General features: G+C 52.3%; 1 protein-coding gene across 1 annotated transcript in view; it reads right to left on the minus strand.

Annotated features, from left to right (window-relative positions):
* The window catches only part of LOC140391324 (DNA-binding protein RFX8-like), a 110,387-nt gene that overhangs the window by 44,360 nt on the left and 42,949 nt on the right, over positions 1-23,078 (minus strand). The window contains exons 6-8 of the mRNA XM_072475911.1: positions 5,676-5,856; positions 2,810-2,904; positions 456-550 (exon numbers count right to left, since the gene is read on the minus strand). Of these exons, the coding sequence (XP_072332012.1) occupies positions 456-550; positions 2,810-2,904; positions 5,676-5,856 (371 nt within the window). The remainder of the gene's footprint in view (positions 1-455; positions 551-2,809; positions 2,905-5,675; positions 5,857-23,078) is intronic.

Consider the following 23,078-nt stretch of genomic DNA (forward strand, 5'->3'; position numbering starts at 1 on the left):
TTAAAAATGTCAGCAGATGCAGTATTCCAAGGGGTTGTTGTTGTATGGTTGAGGTGTGTGAAGATTGGGCTGGGGGGGGGGGGGGGAATGTTTATTTTACCAACTTGATGTCATTGTTTTTGTTACTGTTATAAAAATGTTCAAATACCTTAATAAAATATTATTTAAAAAAAAGAAATGGCACGCGGTGCGAGTCACGATGGCACCAGTTTGAGGGGGGCTGAGCATGGCAGACTGGCGTCAAACTGGCGGATTTCAGCACAAAAATCCATTCTCCGCCCAATCGGCAAACACCATTTCGGCGTCGGGCTACGGAGAATCCAGCCCATTATATTTGTCTTGACAATCTGGGGATGACTAAGTGCTCAGACATAAGGGACACAATAAATTTTAACCTCCAATATATACCATAACATAAGTGATATAATTATTATTATTTCCAGCAAATATCTTACTTGAAACACGAAGAGATGCACAAGGGTTGATACGCACTGAAAGTAAGCTCGAATATCTGCAGCAGTATCCAGCAAAGCTAACAAACTATCAAAACCTGTAATAAAAGGAATCATATTAGGGTGTTTACACTTGCATTTTGTTTTCTGAGGTGCTGCAGTCTCTATCTCCTGATACATATTGCAAAGTCAGTAAGCACAAATTAGGTGGAGAAGATCTGAATATGGATAATGTCATAAATGCTCTTCAATAATGGAATGTTACTTCCACGAAACATATTTCATACTTTATAGAGGTTATGTTAAATCACATTGTAAATATTGCTACTATTTTTCTTTGAAAATCTGTTTGAGGAAAGTATCTACTTAAATCAGAAACCACTAATATTCCGAGCTGCAATCATAAAATATCAATGTTATTGAACCCATCTTGTTTAAAATGTATTTACCGAATTAACTTTACCTAATTTATGGGGCGTGATTCTCCACTCCCTCGCTGGTTGGGAGAATCGCCTGGGCCGCCGAAATTTCCGGGGCCGCCGGTCTGACGCCCTCCCGCGATTCTCCCGAGCGGCGGGAACGGGCCAGTCGAGTTTCGCGGGCCGCAGGCCGGAGAATCACCGGAGATACCCAAAATGGCGATTCTCCAGCACCCCCGCGATTCTGAGGCCCGGATGGGCCGAGCGGCCAGGCCAAAACTGCGGGTTCCCCCCAGCGCCGTCCACACCTGGTCGCTACAGTCGTGGGCGGTGAGTGAATGCTGGGGGGGGTGGGGGGCGGCCTGTGGGGGGGCGAGGGGGGATCCTGCACCGGGGGGTACCTTAAATGTGGGGTGGCCCGCGATCGGTGCCCACCGATCGTCGGGCCGTCCTCGCTGAAGGAGGACCTCCTTCCTTCCGCCGCCCCGCAAGATCCGTCCCCCATCTTTTTGCGGGGCGGATGTGGACAGGACGGCAACCACGCATGCGCGGGTTGGCGCCGGCCAACCCGCGCATGCGTGGATGACGTCCGTTATGCGGCGCCGGCCGCGTCATCTAATCGGCGCCGCTTTTACGCGGGCAACAAGGCCTCGCGCGGGTAGATGACGCGGCCCCGATACTGGCCCATTGTCAGGGCCTGAATCGGTCGCGACCGGGGCCGTTCCGCGCCGTCGTGAACCTCGACGGCGTTCACGACGGCGCGGCCACTTCGGCGTGGGGGTGGAGAATCGCGCCCATGGTGCTTATAATTAATGGGATCCAACTTGTATCTGTAGAATTGTATCTGTGTCATAGTTGGTTTATGAATTATGATTCAAAACGTACTAGAAACTCCAAATGCTAGACTTAACTTTTATCAGTTATTCAAATTGTTCGGTCAATATATAAAGCAGATAGCCAATATTTACAAATTATAATATAAAATATTGTATGAAAGAAAAGAAATGCAGGTGAAAAAAAAAGGGTGTAAGAAATTGAAGTCATGTTCTTCTGAAGTTAGAGCTAAACAAGAAAGATGGCACATGTACCGATTTTTACATTTTACTTTCCTTCCAATATGTCATCTTCTTAAATAGTAAAATCATAGAATGGTTGCAACACAGAAGGAAACCATCCAGCCCATTCTGTGTATGCAGGCTCTCTGCAAGAGTAACTCAGCCAGTCCCCTTCTCCTGTTTTTCTCCATAGCCCTTCAAATCCTCTCTCTTGAGATAATTATCCAATTCCTTTTTGAAATGCACAATTATATCTGCCTCCACTACCCTGTCAGGTAGTCTATTTCAGATTCTAAATACTTGCTGTTTTCTCCTCATGTCACCTCTGGTATTTTTATCAGTCACGTTATATCAGTGTCCTCTGGTTCTTGATGCTGCCATGAATGGGAGGTTTCTTCCTGTTTACTCTGTCCAAACCTCTTTATGATTTTGAAAACCTCTATTGAATCTCCTCTCAGGCTTCCCTGAGGAGAACAGTCCCAGCTTCGCCTTCTATCCTCGATTCTGAAGTCTCCCATCCCCAGAACCATTTTCGTAAATCTTTACTGCACTCTCTCTGATGCCAAAATGTTTAAAATGCTGTTTGAACACCTCATTTCCTCCGTTACAATCAGTGACCGCACTTCAAAAGTACTTCATTGACTGTAAAGTACTTTGAGATGTCCAGTGTGGAAAGTGTTATACAAATGCATGTTTTCTTTTCTCTTTTTCAAACTCTCCTACAGCTGACCAAGTTATGATTAAGTATGGGGAGATTTGAATGAATTGTATTTCACACTAAGGTGAGCACACATAGCATTAAGCGTTCTGATCAAATTTACTTATTTCATTTGGCAAAAGTTACTATATGTAATGATGCAAAATACAGAACACGACACATTACCCAAATCAGTGATTTCTGAGTATTTAATCTGTCCACCAGAATTTCTGACTTCTGAACCTGCCTGAGCAAAGGCTCTCGCAAGCTTTTCTGACTGCCTACATGGGTATTTCACAGAATGGTTGTTAATTAAACATACAGTCCATGTTACCCTTCTATGAAATTAGCTTCATGCATAGTTCAACAGGATTCCATTCATGGTATTTTTTTATTATTAAGAGGCAATTTAGCATGGCCAATTTACCTACCATGCACATCTTTGGGTTGTGGAGGTGAGATCCACGCAGACATGGGGAGAATGTGCAAACTCCACATGGGTGAAGTGTTGGGTGCTCTGAGGTACAGACGAACCAACACGGTTGCCATTGGTACAATGCAGTTTTATTCCATTCAACTATTTATACATCAGACTTGGTACTCAGCACGTTGTGACTGTGTGAGTGTCTTGCTATGAGGTCCTGGCCCTGTGCTGTCTCCAGATGGACTGCCCAGGAAGTGTTGTGTTTCTTGTCTTATACTGTGTCTGCTCTTGTCTGTGATTGGCTGTCGTGTTATGTGTGCTAATTGGTCCGTTGGTCTGTCTATCATTATGTATGTGTTATGATGTGTGTTTGAATATCATGACAATGGGCAGTGACCCGGGGCTGGGATCGAACCCGGGTCCTTGGCGCCGTGAGGCAGCAGTGTTAACCACCGTGCCGCCCTGATTCCATTCATAGTAAAAACTATATATTTTTATTCAAATGTTCAAATTTTAACATTTTAACGATTAAACATATCACACACATAACATTTACAAAATACAACCAACTGAAAATAAAACAGAACCCCAGGCCTACCCCCCCCCAACTCCCTCCCCCACCACATCCTCCGCCTTCCCACCGCCCTACCCCCCCCAGCAGTTGGCACCAACCAGGTCCCCAAAATGCAATACAAGCAAACCCCATCTATTGAGGAACCCCTCACTTGTCCCCTCAGAGCAAATTTCACCTCCTCCAAATGCAAGAATTCCATTCGATCCCCCAGCCATTCCGAGGCACAGGGTGGCGAAGCTGACCTCCATCCCAAACACCTCCAGGCTAAAACATCTGCCTCCGCTCTCGTCTGTAGCTCCAGCAAGTCTGGCACTCTGAATATTGTCCCCAGGGGATTGGGCTCTAAGTCCACATGTGGAATTGCTGACATAGTGCTGAAGATTAACCCCCAAAACTTCTCCAACTTCGGGCAGGACCAGAACATGTGTACGTGATTGGCTGGGCCCAATCCTCCCACACCTCTCACAATATCCTCCACCCCCTTAAACAACCGGCTCATCCTTGACTTCGTCAAGTGCGCTCTGTGCAATACTTTTAGCTGTATCAATCCCAACCTCACACGAGGTTCAGGCATTCACCTCTGCAGCATCTCACACCACACGCTCCTCCAGCTCCATCCACAGCTCCTCTTCCCACTTGGTCTTAACTCCCCTCAGAGATACCCTATCCTCCTCCAAAATCCTCCCATAAATCAGCGAGACGACCCCCTGCTCCAACCTCATCACTGACATTACCCCCAGCAACAAGGCGGGCGGTGCTACCAGAAAGGTCGGTCAGACCTTCTTCACAAAGTCTCGCACCTCATGTACCTAAAACCCTCCCCTTGAGGCACCCCAAACCTCGCCCCCAACTCCTCCAGACTCGTGAACAGATCCTTTACTTCCACCACACCTCGCTCCTCTTATCCCCAAAACCTTGCATCCATCCTTCCAATCTCAAACCCATGGTTCCTCCGAATTGGCATCAACTTCAACCCTGCCTCCAAGTTAAAGTGCTGCCGAAACTGTCTCCACATTTTTAACGTGCCCACTATCACCAGACTCCCCGAATATCTCCTCGGGGCAAATGGGAGTGGCGCCGTTTAAATGAAATGAAATGAAAATCGCTTGTCACAAATAAGAAGTTACTGTGAAAACTGTCGCCACATTCCAGGGCCTGTTCGGGGAGGCTGGTACGGGAATTGAACCGTGCTACTGGCCTGCCCTAGTCTGCTTTCAAAACCAGCGATCTAGCCCTGTGCTAAACCAGCCCCCTGTTACCACGTTGCGCAACGTTGCCAGCGCTTGCAACACCGACCCCTTACAAAAAACTGCCTCCATCTTCACTCACAAAGCCGCTGTCTCCCTACTCCAGCTCGCACCTTCTCAGTGTTCACTACCCAGTAATATTATAACAAGTACAGAAGGGCCAAACCCACCAACTATCGCCCTCCCTGGAGCACTGTCCCCCTAAACCTTGCTATCTTCCCTGCCCACTACAAACGACAAAATCAGCCTCTCCACCCCATAAAAAAATATTTTGGGCAAAAAGACTGGTAGGCACTAAAACAAGAATAGAAATTGTCGCAAATTGTTCACCTTAGCCGCCTGCACCCGGCCTGCCAACAATAGGGGAAGACTATCCCACATCAGAAAATCCGCCTTAATCCTGTGCACCAAACTCATGAAGTTCAACTTACGGAGCCGAGCCCAGTCCCGAGTCACCTCCACTCCCAGATACCTAAAGTGGGTTGTTGCCACCCAAAATGCCAACCCTCCCACCCCAGCTCCCATCCCCGGAGAAGATACTACAAAACATTCACTTTTTCCCAAATTTAACTTGTAGCCTGACAACGTCCCAAATCTCCTAAGCAGTCCTATAAATATACAATAGCAGATCATCAGCACACACCTTATGCTCCACCCCTCACCCCCCCACCCACCCCCCACACCCCCACAATCCCACTCCATTTATCTGAGCACCTCAGCTCAATGGCCAAGGGCTCTATTGCCAGCACGAACAGAAGGGGGGACATGGAGCACCCCTGCCTCGTTCCCCTGTGCAGAGGAAAGTACCCTGAATTCATCTCATTTGTACGCACACTCGCCATAGAGTTCTTATACAACAGTTTCACCCAAGCCACAAACTTAGGCCCAATCCCAAACCTCTCCAACACCGCAAAGAAATAGCTCCACTGCACACAATCAAACGCCTTCTCTGCACCCAGTGCCATCACCACCTCCAACTCTTTCCCTTCTGCCAGAGAAAGCACCATATTCAACAGACGTCGCACATCAGACGACAACTGTCTGCCCATCACCAACCCTGTCTGCTCTCCCCTATCACCTTCAGGAGGCACTCCTCCAATGTAAGCTGCAGAATCTTGGCATGCACATTCAATAATGATATTGGCCTGTACAACCCATCCTCTACTGGGTCCTTATCCTTTTTCAGCAACAGAGAAATGGATGCCTGTCCCATAGTCTCTGCCAGTAGCCCCCCCGCAACCACATCCTCGAATATCTCTGGATAAGTTGGTTCCATCTACCGTCGCCGCTCCTCTCCTGCCTCCCTGTCCACCTGAGCCTTAAATGAGATAACCTTGCCCCTCACTACTGCTTTTAATGCTTCCCACAGCACTAACGCCGACACTTCTCCATTCCTATTAAACCGTACATAGCCCTTAATCACCTTTCCCATTTTGGCGCAAACTTTCGGGTCCACCAACAACCCCACGTCCAGCCTCGAGGCAGGCCTCTGTGCCGGCCCCTTCTCCAGGACCACATCCACCCAATGTGGTGCACGGTCCGAGATTACAATCACAGACTATTCTGTCTTCCTCACCCCTGCCTTTCCCATAACAAAATAATGTATCCTCGAATACACATGTGTACTGGTGAAAAGATCGAATACTCTCTTTCCCGCGGGTACAGAAGCCTCCACGGGTCCACCCTCCCAATCTCCCTCATAAACACAGCCAGCACCTTTGCACCCCTCCCCATCCCCCCACGAAGGGGTCAGTGAACGAGGCATAGACCTATCTACCTTCGCATTCAGTACTGTTTTCCAGTCCCCCGCAGTATTAACTGGTGCATGTCCAAATTCGGTACGGCAGCCAACATAAATCCTACATCATGCCTATTAGGCCATATACTCTAACCACAACCACCAACCACCAACCTCCAAAGCCCCCGTTACTATTACATACCTACCCCCTGATCCACCATCACCTTCTCCATCTGGAACCTCATTCTCACCCACCTCACTCACCTACTTCCCAGACCCTGCTATCAAAGCCCGAGTGGAATACCTGATGTACCAAACCCTTCCGCAGCCTGACCTGGTCCTTCACCCTCAGGTGGGTCTCTTGCAACAGCACCACGTCGACTTTCAAACTCTTCAAACTTGAGAAAACTCTTGCTCATTTCACCGGTCCCTCCAATCCATGCACTTTCCACATCATCACCCAGAGCGGGGTCGCTCACTCCCCCCCCAGCACCCGCCCCCCTCCCCCCACCCGCCCCACCTGTCAGTCATACCCACTACACCTGGCCCCACCCAGCAAACGGGATCCGGCCCTACCTCTAGTCACCATCAGCCACCGACCCCACCCCTTCCGAGTGACCCCCAGCCACTTCTTGAAACCACCTCACCTAGTATGACTCCCATCCCCCCACCATTCACACTTCCTAGGCTCATCGAGACCTGTCCATACATGTTCCAATGGCCATGGCCCCTCCCCCTATTTTTCCCCCATTCACTAGCCAACTTGTGTCTGCTAGTGCGGCAGCCCCTGCTAAAGCCCCCTCCCCTACATAGTAAAAACAAACCGACACTAGCTCCCCATACCCAAATCTTCCAAACTCACAAAACAATAATTCCTCAAACCCAAAAGGAACAAATTCCAACCGATAAATCCTAAACCATCCAAAAAAGAAAAAAAATAATAAAGAAAAAAAACAGCAACAATGCAAAAAACAAAAAGTAAAAGAAAAAAGCCCAACACCGTCAAAGTCTAAACTCAATTCAGTCCCAGTCCTTCATCTTTCATAAAAAACAAAAGGCTGGGGCCGGGATTCTCTAGCAATTGGCGGGATGGCCCGACGCAGGCGCCAAGAGCGGCGTGAACCACTGCCGTCCAAAGTAGTAGCCTCTGCAGTTATGTGTGACCCTCAGCTTCACCGGGTAGACTATCCCAAACCTCATGTTGCTTTTGCCCGACCAAAGGCTGCCAACTTCGCGCCAGCTCCGCTGTGAGATCCTGGTGTATACGTATACCACCACCTTCCCACATCACCTCTCGTTTCAGCTTTGTCATCTCAGCACCTTCTCCTTCACCTGATAACTGTGGAAGCAGACGATCACAGGTCCTGGTGGCTCATTCACCTTTGGTTTCAGCCAGAGTGACCGGTGGACCCTGTCCAACTCGTAGAGGGAGGGGTCCTTCTCCTCCCCCATCAACTTAGTGAACATCTCACCAAAATACTCCAGAGGCCTCCAGTCCTCCGGAGCCTCAGGCAGTCCCATGATCCTTAGATTCTGCCTTTGTGACCTGTTCTCCAGGACCTCCAGCTTGGTTCTCAGCCTTTTGTTACTTTCCTCCACCCTCCGCAACTCTTCTCCCATGGAGGTTAACTGGTCGCTTTGCTGTGGCAATGCCTCCTCCACACCCTTCAACATCTCCCCTTGCTCCTGCACGTCTTTACCAAAGCCTCTTTCACATCGGGGCAAGGGTCTTCATTTTATGGGTTTTCGACATCCTTTAGTTGCCTTAAGCTTTCGAATGATATTACAAAATTCTCCCCAAAATTTAGGTACAAAGGACCAAAAAACAAAAGGCTGGGGCCGGGATTCTCTAGCAATTGGCGGGACAGCCCGCGCAGGCGCCAAGAGCGGCGCAAACCACTCCAGCGGCGGGCCGCCCGGAAATTGCGGAATCCTCCGCAAATCCGGGGGCTAGGCCGGCAGCGGTGGGATTGGCGCCGCACCAACTGGCGCTGAAGGGCCGCCGTGGGCCGGCATGAGTTGGCACATGCGCAGAACCGCTGGCAAGTTTCCTACGCATGCGCAGAACCGCTGGCAAGTTTCCTACGCATGCGCAGAACCGCTGGCAAGTTTCCTACGCATGCGCAGGGGGTTTCGTCTCCACGCCGGCCATGACGGAGCCCTACAGAGGCTGGCATGGAGGGAAAGAGTGCCCCCACGGCACAGGCCCGCCCGCAGATCATAAGAACACAAGAACATAAGAACTAGGAGCAGGCCATCTGGCCCCTCGAGCCTGCTCCGCCATTCAATGAGATCATGGCTGATCTTTTGTGGACTCAGCTCCACTTTCCGGCCCGAACACCATGCCCCTTAATCCCTTTATTCTTCAAAAAACTATCTATCTTTATCTTAAAAACATTTCATGAAGGAGCCTCAACTGCTTCACGGGGCAAGGAATTCCATAGATTCACAGCCCTTTGGGTAAAGAGGTTCCTCCTAAACTCAGTCCTAAATCTACTTCCCCTTATTTTGAGGCTATGCCCCCTAGTTCTGCTTTCCCCCGCCAGTGGAAACAATCTGCCCGCATCTATCCTATCTATTCCCTTCATAATTTTATGTGTTTCTATAAGATCCCCCCTCATCCTTTTAAATTCCAATGAGTACAGTCCCAGTCTACTCAACTTCTCCTCGTAATCCAACCCCTTCAGCTCTGGGATTAACCTAGTGAATCTCCTCTGCACAACCTCCAGCACCAGTACGTCCTTTCTCAGGTAAGGAGACCAAAACTGAACACAATGCTCCAGGTGTGGCCTCACTAACACCTTATACAACTGCAGCATAACCTCCCTAGTCTTAAACTCATCCCTCTAGCAATGAAGGACAAAATTCCATTTGCCTTCTCAATCACCTGTTGCACCTGTAAACCAACTTTTTGCGACTCATGCACTAGCACACCCAGGTCTCTCTGCACAGCAGCATGATTTAATATTTTATCATTTAAATAATAATCCCTTTTGCTGTTATTCCTACCAAAATGGATAACCTCACATTTGTCAACATTGTATTCCATCTGCCAGACCCTAGCCCATTCACTTAACCTATCCAAATCCCTCTGTAGACTTCCAGTATCCTCTGCACTTTCTGCTTTACCACTCACCTTAGTGTTGTCTGCAAACCTAGACACATTGCCCTTGGTCCTCAACTCCAAATCATCTATGTAAATTGTGAACAATTGTGGGTCCAACACTGATCCCTGAGGGACACCACTAGCTACTGATTGCCAACCACATCCATTGGCTCCCCGTTATCTACCGCACTGGTAATGTCCTCAAACAATTCCACTAAATTAGTTAGGCACGGCCTGCCCTTTATGAACCCATGCTGCGTCTGCCCAATGGGACAATTTCCATCCAGATGCCTCGCTATTTCTTCCTTGATGATAGATTCCAGCATCTTCCCTACTACCGAAGTTAAGCTCACTGGCCTATAATTACCCGCTTTCTGCCTACCTCCTTTTTTAAACAGTGGTGTCACGTTTGCTAATTTCCAATCCGCCGGGACCACCCCAGAGTCTAGTGAATTTTGGTAAATTATCACTAGTGCATTTGCAATTTCCCTAGCCATCTCTTTTAGCACTCTGGGATGCATTCCATCAGGGCCAGGAGACTTGTCTACCTTTGCCCCATTAGCTTGCCCATCACTACCTCCTTAGTGATAACAATCATCTCAAGGTCCTCACCTGTCATAGCCTAATTTCTATCAGTCACTGGCAGGTTATTTGTGTCTTCCACTGTGAAGACCGACCCAAAAAACCTGTTCAGTTCCTCAGCTATTTCCTCATCTCCCATTATTAAATCTCCCTTCTCATCCTCTCAAGGACCAATATTTACCTTAGCCACTCTTTTTTGTTTTATATATTTGTAGAAACTTTTACTATCTGTTTTTATATTCTGAGCAAGTTTACTCTCATAATCTATCTTACTCTTCTTTACAGCTTTTTTAGTAGCTTTCTGTTGCCCCCTAAAGATTTCCCAGTCCTCTAGTCTCCCACTAATCTTTGCCTCTTTGTATGCTTTTTCCTTCAATTTGATACTCTCCCTTATTTCCTTAAATATCCACGGTCGATTTTCCCTCTTTCTACCGTCCTTCCTTTTTGTTGGTATAAACCTTTGCTGAGCACTGTGAAAAATCGCTTGGAAGGTTCTCCACTGTTCCTCAACTGTTTCACCATAAAGTCTTTGCTCCCAGTTTAACTTAGCTAGTTCTTCTTTCATCCCATTGTAATCTCCTTTGTTTAAGCACAAAACACTAGTGCTTGATTTTACCTTCTCACCCTCCATCTGTATTTTAAATTCCACCATATTGTCATCGCTCCTTCCGAGAGGATCCCTAACTATGAGATCCTGAATCAATCCTGTCTCATTACACAGGACCAGACCTAGGACCGCTTGTTCCCTCGTAGGTTCCATTACATACTGTTCTAGGAAACTATCGCGGATACATTCTATAAACTCCTCCTCAAGGCTGCCTTGACCGACCTGGTTAAACCAACCGACATGTAGATTAAAATCCCCCATGATAACTGCTGTACCATTTCTACATGAATCAGTTATTTCTTTGTTTATTGCCTGTCCCACCATAATGTTACTATTTGATGGCCTATAGACTACTCCTAACAGTGACTTTTTCGCCTTACTATTCCTTATTTCCATCCAAATGGATTCAACCTTATCCTCCATAGCACCGATGTCATCCCTTACTATTGCCCAGATGTCATCCTTAAATAACAGAGCTACACCACCGCCCTTACAATCCACTCTGTCCTTCTGAATAATTTGATACCCTCGCGGATATTTAACTCCCAGTCATGACCATCCTTCAACCATGTTTCAGTAATGGCCACTAAAGCATAGTCATTCACGATGACTTGCGCTATCAACTCATTTACCTAATTCCGAATACTACGAGCATTCAGGTAAAGTACATTTATGTTGGCTTTTATACCTCTGTTTTGAATCTTAACACCTCGATCAGTAACCTCTCCTAAGTTATATTTCCTCTTAACTTTTCTCCTAATTTTCCTTGGCGTTGAACCCATATCTTCATGTAACAACCTGCCGCATCACTTACCATTGATGTTTTTACTTCCTGTTTTATTCCTTTTAGTATTACTGGGGCTATTCACTGAGCTCCCCTCACTCACTGTACCTTGTACTGTCGCCCTTTTTGATTTTTGATCACGGGCCAGGCCACCATGGGGGCCCCACCCCCCGGGGCCGGATCCCCCCGCGTCCCTCCGAGGACTCCGCTAGCCACTCTCCAAGCCAGGTCCCGCCAGGATGGACCATGTCCATTTCATGCCAGTGGGACAGGCCAAAAACGGGCGGCCGCTCGGCCCATTGGGACCCGGAGAATTGCCGGGGGGGGCCGCTGCCAATGGCCCCCAACCGGCGCGGCGTGATACCCACCCTCGCCTGAAAACCAGCGCTGGAGAATTCGGCAGCCGGCGTCGGAGTGGCGGAGCGGGATTCACATCGCACCCTGGCGATTCTCCGACCCAGCGGGGGGTCGGAGAATCCCGCCCCGGATTCCCCGTCGGCGGGATCCTTCGCTTCACCGGCAGCACACTCACACCCACGGGTTTCCCACGGCATGGCGGTTGCCACAATGGGAAAGCCCATTGGCAGGCTGCTGGGACCGAGCATCCCACTGCCGGTGGGGAAGCGCAACAACAGAAAATGGGTGCGGCAGGACGGAAATCCCGCCCAAAAGCTTTAGCAGTGTAGTATTAGAGGTATTACGGTACCTGATAGGCTGGAGCACCATTGGTGGAAACTGTATGCTTCCTATTGGTTTGGATGTATGGTCGCTCCACCCTGCTGGGCGGGGTATAAGAGCCCGTGCCGCCCCTGCAGCCTTCATTCTGTACCTGAGCTGCTGGGGAAACATCTAGCTTATTAAAGCCTTCAGTTGGACTACAACCTCGCTTTAGTGGTCATTGATCATGCATCAATTTAATAAGCTAGAATTTTAAGAAGAAAGGATGGAGCTCCGAATCAAGCCAGAGTGTCTGCAACTCAACCCCCACGCGATGAACTCAGCGGCAATCTTCAAGCACTGGCTGGCGTGCTTTAAAGGGTATCTCGGGACGGCCGAAAATACACCCACGGGAGAACAGATACTGCAAGTCCTGCACTCAAGGGTGAGCCCGGAGATTTACACCCTCATCGATGAAGCGGAAGACTTTGATGCAGCAATAGAGCTGCGAAAAGGACACTATATTCGCCGGGTAAACCAGGTCTACGCACGGCACCTGCTTGCAACAAGGCGCCAAACCCCTGGGGAATCGCTGGAAGAATTCTACCGTGCACTCCTGGTGTTGGGGAGAAACTGCAGCTGCCCGCAAGTTTTGGCGAGCGAACACACTGAACTCTTGGTCCGGGATGCTTTTGTGGCAGGTATGCTATCCTCACAAATCTGCCAGCGACTGCTAGAAAAAGAAATTCTGGGTCTCAGGGAGGCATGGGCCCTTGCAGGCTCCCTGGATGTGACCTCCAGGAACGCCCGCGCTTAAGTTCCCGACCGCGCGGCAGCCCCCTGGGCAGCGTGGAACCCCTCAGCGGCCGACCTCGAGACTTCCCCCATCCCCCCACAGGCCTGCGCTGCAAGGCGGCCTGGCAACCCTGGGGGGCACCGCTGCTACTTTTGCGGGCAGGCCAAGCACCCCCGCCAGCGCTGCCCGGCCCGCGCATCCACCTGCAAGGGATGCGGCAAAAAGGGCCATTTCGTGGGGCGATGTCAGGCCCGTGTGATCTCCGGCGGCGAATGCGGACCATACCCACAAACTTTTCCACTGTCCCCGTGCGGCCAGCGGTCACCGCCATCTTCCTATTCCAGGGCCACGTGCGGACCCCGGGCGCCGCCATCTTGTTCTGTGGACGCCACATTGGAGGGATGGGCGCCGCCATTTTGTGCACCCCCAGCCATGTGCGACCAATGGGAGCTGCCATCTTGGATGAACCCCCAGGACCCCAGCTCGGCTGACCACGCACTGCCCGAAGAGAACTCTCAACTGCTGCGATTAGCCTCGGTGACTCTGGATCAGTCCCGGCCTCGAACACTCTCAACTGCTAAAACGACCGTATTCATCAACGGGCACGAGACGTCCTGCCTAATCGACTCTGGGAGCATGGAGAGCTTCATACACCCCGACATGGTAAGGCGCTGTTCTCTCCTCATCCACCCCATTAAACAAAAAATCTCCCTGGCCTCCGGGTCACACTCAGTGGAGGTAATGGGGTTTTGTGTAGCAAACCTCACAGTCCAGGGAAGGGAGTTCAAAAATTTCCGCCTCTACGTCCTTCCCCACCTCTGCGCGGCTACACTCCTGGGTTTAGACTTCCAGTGTAACCTCCAAAGTCTAACCTTCAAATTCGGCGGCCCTATACTCCCCCTTACTGTCTGTGGCCTCGCGACCCTTAAGGTCGACCCGCCTTCCCTGTTTGCGAACCTCAACCCGGATTGCAAACCCGTCGCCACCAGGAGCAGACGGTACAGTGCCCAGGACCGGATCTTTATTAGGTCAGAGGTCCAAAGGCTACTGAGGGAAGGGGTCATTGAAGCCACTAACAGCCCCTGGAGAGCTCAAGTAGTGGTGGTAAAGACCGGGGAGAAGCATAGGATGGTCATCGACTACAGTCAGACCATCAACAGGTTTACGCAGCTGGACGCGTATCCTTTCCCCCGCACATCCGACCTGGTAAACAGGATCGCGCATTATAAGGTCTTCTCCACGGTGGATCTCAGGTCCGCCTACCACCAGCTCCCCATCCGCACTAGTGACCGCAAATACACTGCCTTCGAGGCAGATGGGCGGCTCTATCACTTCTTAAGGGTTCCCTTCGGTGTCACCAACTTGGTCTTCCAGCACGAGATGGACCGAATGGTTGACCGGTACGGTTTACGGGCAACATTCCCGTATCTCGATAATGTCACCATCTGCGGCCACGACCAGCAGGACCACGACACCAACCTCCGAAAATTCCTCCAGAGCGCAAAAATCCTTAACCTTACATACAACAAGGATAAATGCGTGTTTAGCACCGACCACCGAGCCATTCTCGGCTACGTAGTGTGAAATGGAGTTATAGGCCCCGACCCGGAATGCGTGCGCCCCCTTATGGAATTCCCCCTCCCTCAATGCTCCAAGGCCCTGAAGCGCTGCCTCGGGTTTTTCAGTCACTACGCCCAGTGGGTCCCCGTCTATGCGGACAAGGCACGTCCTCAGATCCAATCTACAGCTTTTCCCCTGTCGATAGAGACCCGCCAGGCCTTCAGCCGCATCAAAGCAGACATTGCAAAGGCCACGATGCACGCCATCGACGAGTCCCTCCCCTTCCAGGTCGAAAGCGATGTGTCCGACGTAGCTCTGGCGGCCACCCTCAACCAAGCGGGCAGACCAGTGGCCTTCTTCCCACGTACCCTCCATGCTTCCGAAATCCGCCTCTCCTCATTCGGAAAGTAGGCCCAGGCCATAGTAGAAGCTGTGCAACATTGGAGGCATTACCTGGCCGGCAGGAGATTCACTCCCTTCACTGACCAACGGTCGGTTGCTTTCATGTTTGATAATGCGCAGTGGGACAAGATAAAAAACGACAAGATCTAGCGGTGCAGGATCGAGCTCTCCACCTACAACTACGAGATCTTGTATCGTCCCGGGAAGCTAAACGAGCCTCCTGACGCCCTCTCCCGTGGCACATGTACAAGTGGACCGCCTCCGAGTCCTCCACGAGGACCTCTGCCACCGGGGGTCACTCGCTTTTTCCATTTTGTCAAGACCCGCAACCTGTCCTACTCCATCGAGGAGGTCAGGACAGCCACCAGGGGCTGCCAAATCTGCGCGGAGTGCAAACCGGACTTCAAAGGCCCCCTCCCCTCCACCGACCGCAACACGTACTTCCTGAAGGTGATTGATGAGTACTCCCGGTTCCCATTCGCCATCCCCTGCCCTGACATGACCGCAACCACTGTCATCAAGGCCCTCCATAGCATCTTTGCACTGTTCGCGTTCCCCGCTTACATACACAGTGATAGGGGGTCCTCCTTTATGAGCGACGAACTGTGTCAATTCCTGCTCAACAAGGGCATCGCCTCGAGCAGGACGACCAGTTACAACCCCCGGGATAACGGACAGGTAGAGAGGGAGAACGGAACGGTCTGGAAGACCGTCCTACTGGCCCTACGGTCCAGGAACCTCCCAGCCTCCCGCTGGCAGGAAGTCCTCCCGGATGCCCTCCACTCCAACCGGTCATTGCTGTGTACCACCACCAACCAGACACCTCACGACCGTCTCCTTGTCTTCCCCAGGAAGTCCTCCTCTGGGACCTCGTTCCCGACCTGGCTGGCAGCACCCGGACCCATCCTGCTCCGAAAACATGTGCGGGCACACAAGTCGGACCCGTTGGTCGAGAGGGTCCATATGCTCCATGCTAACCCCCAGTGGCGTACCCCGACGGCCGACAAGATACGGTCTCCCTACGAGACCTGGCGCCCGCCCGAACCCCATGCACAACCCAACCACCAGTCCCACCCTCCCCTCCACCAGGGCACCTTACAGGAGGATCGGTCCTCCCGCCAGCCCCGTCTAGGCCCCCCCACCCACCGATGCACCCCGCAGGCGCTCCCTTCCCAGGTCAACCGTTTTCCCCACCAGCACCGTCTAGGGGTGCCGAAGCTGCCGTGGAGATCGAAGCCATGCTCCCGGAGTCACAGACGCCCGAGCCTCCACCGGAGTCACCACCGAAGCTCCGATGATCACAGAGGACAACCAGGGCACCTGATCGACTGATTGCTTCATTTAAAACTGTAAACTGTAAATTTAAATCACCAATTGTAAATAGCTATCAGAATTGTAAATAGTTAGAAAATGCTGTATGGAGGTATTACGGTACCTCCATAACTAATTCTACCACGTTGCCATGTTTGTAGTATCAGGCCACCACCCCCGCCGGACTTTTATTTAACAGGGGGTGAATGTGGTATTAGAGGTATTACGATACCTGATAGGCTGTAGCACCATTGGTGGAAACTGTATGCTTCCTATTGGTTAGGATGTATGGTAGCTCCGCCCTGCTGGGGGGTATAAGAGCCCGTGCCGCCCCAGCAGCCTTTATTCTGTACCTGAGCTGCTGGGGGAAACATCTAGCTTATTAAAACCTTCAGTTGGACTACAACCTCGCTTTAGTGGTCATTGATCGTGCATCAAGCAGGAGCCACCAAACGTGCGACCTCCACCTACACGCTGCCAGCGGACGTCCTGGTAAGAACATTTTTTGCGAGGCTCGGAGATGAGCATTATCCATGTCTGTTTCCAACATATTGTTTGCAATTGACTGCAATTTATGACCATCTTTATTAAACCTGAATAAATTCACTGGGCAAAATTCTCCGGTATCGGCGCGAAGTCAGCCGACTGGCGCCCAAAACGGCGCAAATCAGTCGGGCATCGCGCCGCCCCAAAGGTGCGGAATGCTCGCATCTTTGGGGGCCGAGCCCCAACCTTAAGGGGCTAGGCCCGCGCCGGACGAATTTCCGCCCCGCCAGCTGGCGGAAAAGGCCTTTGGTGCCCCGCCAGCTGGCGCGGAAATGACATCTCCGGGCGGCGCATGCACGGGAGCGTTAGCGGCCGCTGACGGCATTCCCACGCATGCGCAGTGGAGGGAGTCTCTTCCGCCTCCACCATGGTGGAGACCGTGGCGAAGGCGGAAGGAAAAGAGTGCCCCCACGGCACAGGCTCGCCCACGGATCGGTGGACCCAGATCGTCCCACGCCCCCCCAGGACCGCAGAGCCTGCCCGCGGCACCTTTTCCCGCCGGTATGGTAGGTGGTTTAATCTACGCCGGCGGGACAGGCATTTTAGCTGCGGGACTTTGGCCCGTCCGGGCCGGAGAATCGCGGGAGGGGGCCCGCCAACCAGCGCGGCGCGATTCCCGCCCCCGCCGAATCTCCTGTGCCGGAGAATTCGGCAACCGGCGGGGGGTCGGAGAATCTCGCCCACTGTGTTTTAAATACACATCAATTTAAAACATTGGGTGCGATTCTCAGACCTCGTTACACTCTAGCTCGAGTGAAACGAGGCCGGTGAATAGCATGAGAGGCCGAAAACGAGAACCACACCACGTATCAAACAGTTTGCGATGCAAGTGGCTTGCTCCCGTAGGCAAAATCATAATAATAATAATCGCTTATTGTCACAAGTCGGCTTCAATGAAGTTTCTGTGAAAAGCCCCTAGTCGCCACAGTCCGGCGCCTGTTCGGGGAGGCCGGTACGGGAATTGAACCCACGCTGCTGGCATGGTTCTGCACGACAAGCCAGCTGTTTAGCCCACTGTGCTAAACCAGCCCCTAAATCAGGATCTCGCCGTAACGTGGCGAAAAACCAATTATCACCATTTAAGCCATATTTCCATACAATTAACGGGAGCAACTGCATATCCAACGGCCTCCCGTGATTCATCGGCCTCCCCAGCAAGTGGTACTCCTTTTGAAAAACGGGAACCAAGGTGGAAAGGCTTCTGTGGTGAGCCGAGGAGGTGAGTCGCCATCTTTGCTCACAGGCAAAGAGCCCGGGGGCAGTGGGCTTGCCGTCCCAGTGCTCGGTGGGGGTTGGGGGACCCTCTGCTGGGTGGTGACCCTCTGCTAGGGGGGGACACCCTCTGCAGGGGTGGGCCACCATGCGAAGGGAGGGAGGGGGAGGGGGGAGGAGACGCTGGGGGGGTAACTGCGCTTGGCACTACCTTGCCAACCCTGGGATCATGTGTGCCCATTCTTGGGGCAACACTAGCCCCTTCCCGTCTGCACCACCAACCAGCCACAACCCCCACCGACTGCCGAGGCCTCTGGTCGTGCGGATGAATGCTATTGCAAATCGGGAATTGGCAATTGTGGTGAGGTGAGCACTTCACACAACCCAAGTGGATTCCCGTGGGTGGGCGGGCCATGTGGCATGTGTGAGTCTTTGCCCAGCATCTCAATCACACCTTGATGCATGGACACTGTGTTTGAACACTGCGGGAGGCAACACTACACAAGCAGCAGCCAACATCCGAACACCCAGGGGGATGGGACACAGCTCCGGGGACATGTCCACAGTCAGAGTGGGTGAGTGCAATGGGGAGGAGGTGATGCCTGGGGCGATGCCTGGAGAGATGGGCCAAGGGTTCGAAGATTGGGCCACATTGTGGAAGAAAGTGACAGAGGCGTAATACTAATGGTGGTCAAGGGTTTTTAATGTGTCACAGGCATCCAACAATGCTCCACTCTCCCGATGGTTCCACCTCACTCTCCCCACCAACCCCTCCCCCCCCGACCCCTACTTACCACCACCCCCCTCCCCATCCAGTGATCCTCAACGTGTTTAGCCTTCCTTGATCTACCGCTACATCTAGGTGTCCCCAGGATGCACATCTGGGGTGGAGGCAACCAGCTGCTTACCACGTCCCATGGACTTCGATGCCGCTGGCGGACGTCCTCTCGGGGGCTCTGGAGCGCTTGTCAGCGGCACTTTCCAGTTGTGCTGCCCTGTCCCGTGTGTTGACTCCGAGATGCAGCCTCATCAGAGGGGTGGAACTTGGAGAAGCTGATGACCACCATACATCTCCCCCCCCCACCCCCCCCATCCCCCCCCCACATGGGACGGATCTGCGCTGGCACTCAGCACCCTCTACACCTGCTCAGTGCCCATAGGGCCCTGAGGTTCACCTCGGGACAGAGGAGCAGCTGGTTCGAAGCCCTGCTGCCCGTGCATCATCTAGCTCTGCCAGCCCTGGCGGTTCCCCGATGTCGATGCTCCTCAGTGATTGGGCCATTCTCTGCAGGGCCTTGGCAATGCCCACCTGAGACAGGGACAAGCTCCGCAGCGCCTCGGCCGTTCCCATCTGAGAGCAGGACATGTCCTGCAGCACCTCATCAAGGTCAGTCTGGTTCTGGGCCACATGCCCCAGCGAGTCAGACATTCTGTCGAGCCCCTCAGCCATAACTGTGCCATGCCTTGGACACCTTCACTCATACTGCCAACGTCATGCACCAGGCTCTCCACAGCGGTCACCACCCTTGCAGTGTTAGCCTTGGTGCCACACACTGCCGGCGCCATCTCCTGCACCCATAGCCTCTCGGACCCCTGCAATCGGCTATGGACCTGCTGGAGTGTCGCTGACATCACCCTCATAATGTCACGGCCACACCTTAACTTCTCCATTAGCTCTGGGTAACCCTGATCCAGAGGCTCAGCATCAGCTTGAGACCCAGTTGGGAGCTGCCTCCACCTGATGTACATCAGCAGCAGTGTGGTGCTCACCAGATTGTGCCCCAGAAGCCTCTCCATTAATGTTTCCCACTGGGCTGGTGGAGGGTGGGGATGACAGCTGTGATGTGTCAATCGCGGCATGCTCGGAGCTCGCCTCCGAGGTGTTCTCCTGGGAGAGTGGCAGGAGAGGCAGGAGAGTGGGCACCCAGAATGGGCCGTTGCCGTCGGCTGAAGGACCTGTGGGAGAATAGACATATGGGGCGGAATTCTCCCCTCCCACGCCAGGTGGGAGAATCGCCCGGGCGCCGCACGAGTCCCGCCACGCCACCCCGACGCCCGCACATGATTCTCCCACCCACCCCAAACTGGCACAGCGCGAATCACGGCTGGCCGCTGGGAGAATCGCCGCTTGCCATTGGTAATGGGCGAGCGGCGATTCTCCGGCCCGGATGGGCCGAGCGGCCTGCCCAACACAACAGGTTCTCGTCGGCGCCATCCACATCTGGTCGCTGCCGGCGAGAACAGCGCGGGAACGCTGGGGGAGTGGCCTTGGGGAGGGGGGTTCCTGCACCGGGGGGGGGGGGGGGGCTCAAAACAGGTCTGGCCCACGATCGGTGTCCACCAATCGGCGGGCCGGCCTCTCTGAAGGAGGACCTGCTTTCCTCCGCTGCCCCGCAAGATCCATCCGACATCTTCTTGCGGGGCAGCCGCGGGGAGGACGGCAACTGCGCATGCGCGGGTGATGTCATTTATGTGGCCGGTCGCGTCATTTACGCGGCGCCGCTTTTACGCGGCGCCAAGGCCCGACGCGCGTAAATGACGCGGCGCCGCTCCTAGCCCCCCAGGTGCGAGAGAATAGGGGGCTGGGAAAGGCCTTCGACGCCAGAGTGAAACACTCCGGTCTTCACTCCGGCGTCGGGACTTAGTCTCCCGATGGGAGAATTGCACCCATGGTCAGTGGGAGGGATGGGTCACTCAGTAAGGCAATAATTACTCACGTTTGATAGGTCCTCCGGGTGGGGCCCAGTGGATCCTCACCTCTGCGGTTTCGCCAGCCCCCGGTTGGTGACCCTCTGTCTATATTGGCCACCCCTGAAACCACCAGGGCCCATTCCTCGAAGGTGGTGAGGATTCCTATGTCCGCACTCCTCTGTCAGTCTGAGCCCTCTCCAGGTGATTGTGGGAGAGCTTCTCCTACGGAGACACAGACAGGACATCGTTAGCCGCATGTGTGGTTCACAGTGGTCAGAGGGGGTGTGCGAAAGAAGGGTTGGGGGGAGTTGAAGGGAGAAAGGTGTGTGAAGCGAGGGTTGAGGGCCGCATGGAGGGTTGGGAAGCAGATGCGTGCCTGGGCCAGAAAGGTCTCGGGGTGGGTGGGGAGGGGGGTGAGGGGGGCAGTATTGGTGTCTACTCACTTGTGCTGCCTGGTGTAGGTCATTGACCTTCTTACACCACTGGAGGCCAGTCCTCCTGGTCACACTCCCCGAGCTCACGGCCGCCGCAACCTCATACGAGGCAGCACTGGCTGCCCTGTGGCTCACCCTCCGGCACCCTGGGGGGGGAACAGTTCATCCCTCCTGTCCTCCACCAAGGAGCCTCCCCAAGTCTGTATCCCTGAACCATGGGGCTGGTCTTCTCAGCACTATGACTGTGAGCTGAGAGGAGTTGGATGAGCAAGTGCTGTTTAAGTGCTGCTCGACTTTGTTAACGGCAGGGCTGGCAAGGGCGGTCCCAGCGAATCCGCTGGCGAGAAGTCCGTGGGGCCTCGTTACGTGGACCAATTGCCTCAGGTCACCGTCCGTGTGGAGTTTGTACATTCTCCCTGTGTCTGCGCAGGTCCCACCCCCACAATCCATAAGATATGCAGGGCAAGTTATTGGCCAGGCTAAATTGCCCCTTAATTTAAAAAAATTATTGGGGACTCCAAATTTTAAGTACAAAATGGACCAATTAATGTTGAATAGCATTGTCGGCCTCAGCAGGCTGAGTACCAGGAAGCTCACAGCAGTTTCTGCTCGCTACTGCACTTAGAAATCTTTCCGGAGTACTGCGCCCATTTATTTTCAGTGGAAAATAGCACCTCAAGGAATTTAATTCCTTAATTTGAAAGTAAAGATGAAGTTATCAATTTATTGATTTTCTCAAAGATGTTCAACATGGACTTAATTCCCCTATTTATAGAATTCCTTTATTTTTTTTCATGGGCTGAAGGAATTATTGGAAAGGCCCGTCTCTAATTTCCCTTGAACTGAGTAACGTGAGACCATTGCAGAAGGCAGTCAGGAGTCAACTACATTACTGTGGGTCTGGAAGCCAACCCAGGTAAGGCTGGTTGATTTCTTTCCCCAAAGGGACATTAGTCAACCTGATGGATTTTTACAAATAATGATAATTTCATGGTCACCATAATTAAGATTAGTTTTCAATTCCAATTTATTATTTGAATTTAATTTCCACCACCTGCTGTGGTGAGATTTGAACCCATGTCCCCAGAGCCCCATGTCCCCTAGGACTCTGAATTACTGGTCCAGTAACATTACGCCACCATGTACCTTGCACTTATTTATTGCAATATATTCACCCTGTGCAGCCAGGCAAGGAGGGGATTAAATGGCTCCCCCTCTTTGCCCTCACCTTGTTTGACTGTAAACAGGTTTTCTTTAAAGATACAAGGACTAATTCAGTAATATTTACACACTGTGATCATAAAAGAGTCAAGTGGACGTTTTCTGGTGTTTTACACTTAAACCGATATAATAATTGTCATAACCCCAATGAAGCCCACAGGGAAACCATTATTGGTCTCCCCTTGTGGCTCATGGAGTAGAGCTTCCCCAGTAGTGGGTGGAGGCCCACTCACCTGGGGCTCGTAAAACTGAGCATAAAAGGCTGCCCGAGCATGGACCGGCAGTTTGGTTGTCCGTATGCTCCCTATTCATGGAGTCCCGGGGGTGGGTCTCCCTATTCATGGGGTCCCAGGAAAGGGGGGAGGGATGGGACTCTCTATTCATGGGGTCCCAGGAAAGGGGGGAGGGATGGGACTCTCTAATTCATGGGGTCCCTGCGAAGGTCTCACTATTAAGAAGGTCCCTGGGTGGGGTGGGCATGGTAGTATGGGGGAGGTTCTGGTGCATGAGGGATAGGCATGTAGTTCATTTGGGGGGTGGGGGGGTGGAGGGTGGCCCTCGGA

This window comes from Scyliorhinus torazame, chromosome 15 (assembly GCF_047496885.1).
Source record: "Scyliorhinus torazame isolate Kashiwa2021f chromosome 15, sScyTor2.1, whole genome shotgun sequence".
Classification (NCBI taxonomy): domain Eukaryota; kingdom Metazoa; phylum Chordata; class Chondrichthyes; order Carcharhiniformes; family Scyliorhinidae; genus Scyliorhinus; species Scyliorhinus torazame.